At 57.3% G+C, this 2,427-nt stretch overlaps 1 protein-coding gene across 1 annotated transcript; it reads right to left on the bottom strand.

Moving 5' to 3' along the window:
• Positions 1-318: 318 nt before the first annotated feature.
• Positions 319-1,911, bottom strand: LOC119303650 (putative UDP-rhamnose:rhamnosyltransferase 1). The gene has a single exon (XM_037580777.1). The coding sequence runs from the start codon at positions 1,860-1,862 to the stop codon at positions 417-419; it is 1,446 nt and encodes a 481-aa protein (XP_037436674.1). The 5' UTR covers positions 1,863-1,911; the 3' UTR covers positions 319-416.
• Positions 1,912-2,427: the final 516 nt, after the last annotated feature.

Below are 2,427 nucleotides of genomic sequence, written 5' to 3' on the forward strand. Positions count from 1 at the left end.
TAAAAACCACATATCTTGACAAAAGAATAAACGTTTAAAATTTGACTTAACCAAATTTAAAACTCAGGAAATTTACATATTGCTAAAGTGTATTTGAATATTATTTGTCGGTGCCTTTCCAGGGGCAATTTCTTTTTCCCTATTTTGTTTTAGAAATATTGCCAAGTTAGTAATCTTTACCTCTTAGAAGGTGCTAATAAAACTGAGGCAATTTACATTTAGCAAAAGTGTACTTTAATGTTATTCATGGGTTCCTTTCCAGGGGCAATTATATGGCCCTTGGATAAAAAATTATAGACGGCTAAAATAGATTGGGACTATGTTAAAATTTCTCATTGTGAAACTTATTGATCGATTTTCATTTTCACATGGTTTTCACCATTTCACACTTTCATTGCCAAATCTGGAGCACGCCACTAGCAGCAGCCTCTGTAGCGCCTCAGGTGCTCCACAAGATCGTCAATGTACTTCTCCTGCCGCCCCTGATCCATGAGAACCTCTCGCAGCTTCATGGCGTTGCTGGCGAGCGCCTTCCCTTCCTCGTCCACCATGACGCGCCGCACCGCCGCCGCCACGCCGTCCCTGTCGAACGAGCCGTCGCCCTCGTCCCTCGCCACCTCCACGCCGATCCCCCTCTCCGCCATGGCGCGCGCCACGAGGGGCTGGTCCAGGACGAACGGGAGCATCACCAGCGGGTGCCCGGACGCGAAGCTCTCGATGGTGGAGCCCCACCCGCAGTGCGTCAGGAACGCGCCCGTCGCGCCGTGCGCGAGCGCCGCCACCTGCGGCACCCACCCGGTGCGCACCAGCCCTCGCCCCCGCGTCCGCTCCTCGAACCCGGCGGGCAGGAGATCGTCGTCCGTGACGGCGTCGATGGCGGCGCTGAACATCCCGGACGGTCTGCGTAGAGCCCACAGGAAGCGCACCCCGGCGAGCTCCAGCCCGAGCGCGAGCTCGTGCAGGATCCCTGGAGTCAGCGGCGCCTCGCTCCCCAGCGCGACGTAGATGACTGACTTGGCGGGCTGGTCGTCGAGCCAGCGCAGGGTTTCAGGACGCTCTCCGTCGCCATCAGCGATCACGGCAGGAAGCAGGATCCCGGCGGGGATGACGGGCTGCTGGAAGAGGTCGGCTAGGAGGGCGAACATCCCGGGCTCGACCTCGTCGCAGCTCCGGTAGATGGCCAGGCGGCAGCGCTCGAAGAGCCGCCACACGCGGTCCATGTCGGACACGCCGGACGCGTTGGCGCGGAAGGCGGCGGCGATCCACTCGGCCTCGCTGCGGCGTCGGTACGCGATCGTGGACGGGAACGGGATCCACCTGGGCGCGACGGCGAAGTCCTCTGTCGCCGCGCGCGGGTGCTTGGCGTTCGCCGACCGCGGCCCCAGGAAGGCCATGAAGGTGGCGTAGACGATGATGAACACGGCGCACGGCACACCGTGCCCGCCGGCGATGGGCGGGACCCAGTGGTGGCAGAAGTCATGGACGATCCAGTCGGGCCTCCTGCCAGCAGCGACGGCGTCGGCCAGGAACGCGGCGAGCGGGGCCGCGAGCCCGTCCATGGCCTTCTTGAGGAGCTCGATCTTGTCGGGCGGCACGTCGGCCGTGGACTCGGCGCCTTCCGGCAGCCCGTCGACGCGCGGCAGCGGCAGCGACACGAAGCGGAGGCGAGGCGAGAGGTGCGGCGGCACCGGCGGGAGCCTGGCGAGGTTCCGTGGCGTGGAGAGGAAGGCGACGGCGTGGCCACGAGCCGCCAGGCGCTTGGACAGCTCGAGGAACGAGAGCATGTGCCCGAACGCCAGCCATGGGAACACCACCACCTCCAGCGCGGCGCCGGCGCCGGCGCCGGCTGCTGCTTCTTCCATCGCAGCACAGCAGGCGCGAAAGCTTTGGTGGCTGGGTGATGACGAATATGTTCTGCAGAATTTATTTTTGCCCCGTACTGAACCAGGGATGCTCCACCCACATGAAAAAGGGACTGGGATCAGGTGGCATCAATCGCTGTTGATGGCCCTTGCGCGTGCATGCATGCCGTCGACGATTTATGGACCGGACTATTTGCGGCCAGTAAACCCCCATGATGGGTTGGGCGAAACCAACCCGGCGTCGAAATCCCCGTCGCATCCTGACCTATGCTGATCTAAATCGAATCTTGAGCTCTTTTTGACCTATTCGACCTTTAGTTCATGGAAATGAAAAAAGTTCACAAATTTGGACAAAAGTTCATGAAATTTGGAGAAAACTTCATGAATTCGAAAAAAAGTTAATGAATATAAAAAAATCATCAATTTAGGAAAAAAATCATGTTTTTTTTTAAAGTTCATGGATTTTGAAAAGAAGTTCTTGGATTTTCATAACAAAAGTCCACGGATTTGGAAAAAAGTTCATAGAGTTTGGAGCAAAATTGAAAAATTGAGAAAAAAATCATGA

The sequence above is a fragment of the Triticum dicoccoides genome, chromosome 5A, assembly GCF_002162155.2.
Source record: "Triticum dicoccoides isolate Atlit2015 ecotype Zavitan chromosome 5A, WEW_v2.0, whole genome shotgun sequence".
NCBI classification, from domain to species: Eukaryota; Viridiplantae; Streptophyta; class Magnoliopsida; order Poales; family Poaceae; genus Triticum; species Triticum dicoccoides.

What these genes read in the sequence shown, in the direction of transcription:
- LOC119303650 (XM_037580777.1), bottom strand. Translation starts at nt 1,862, where the DNA reads ATGGAAGAAGCAGCAGCCGGCGCCGGCGCCGGCGCCGCGCTGGAGGTG.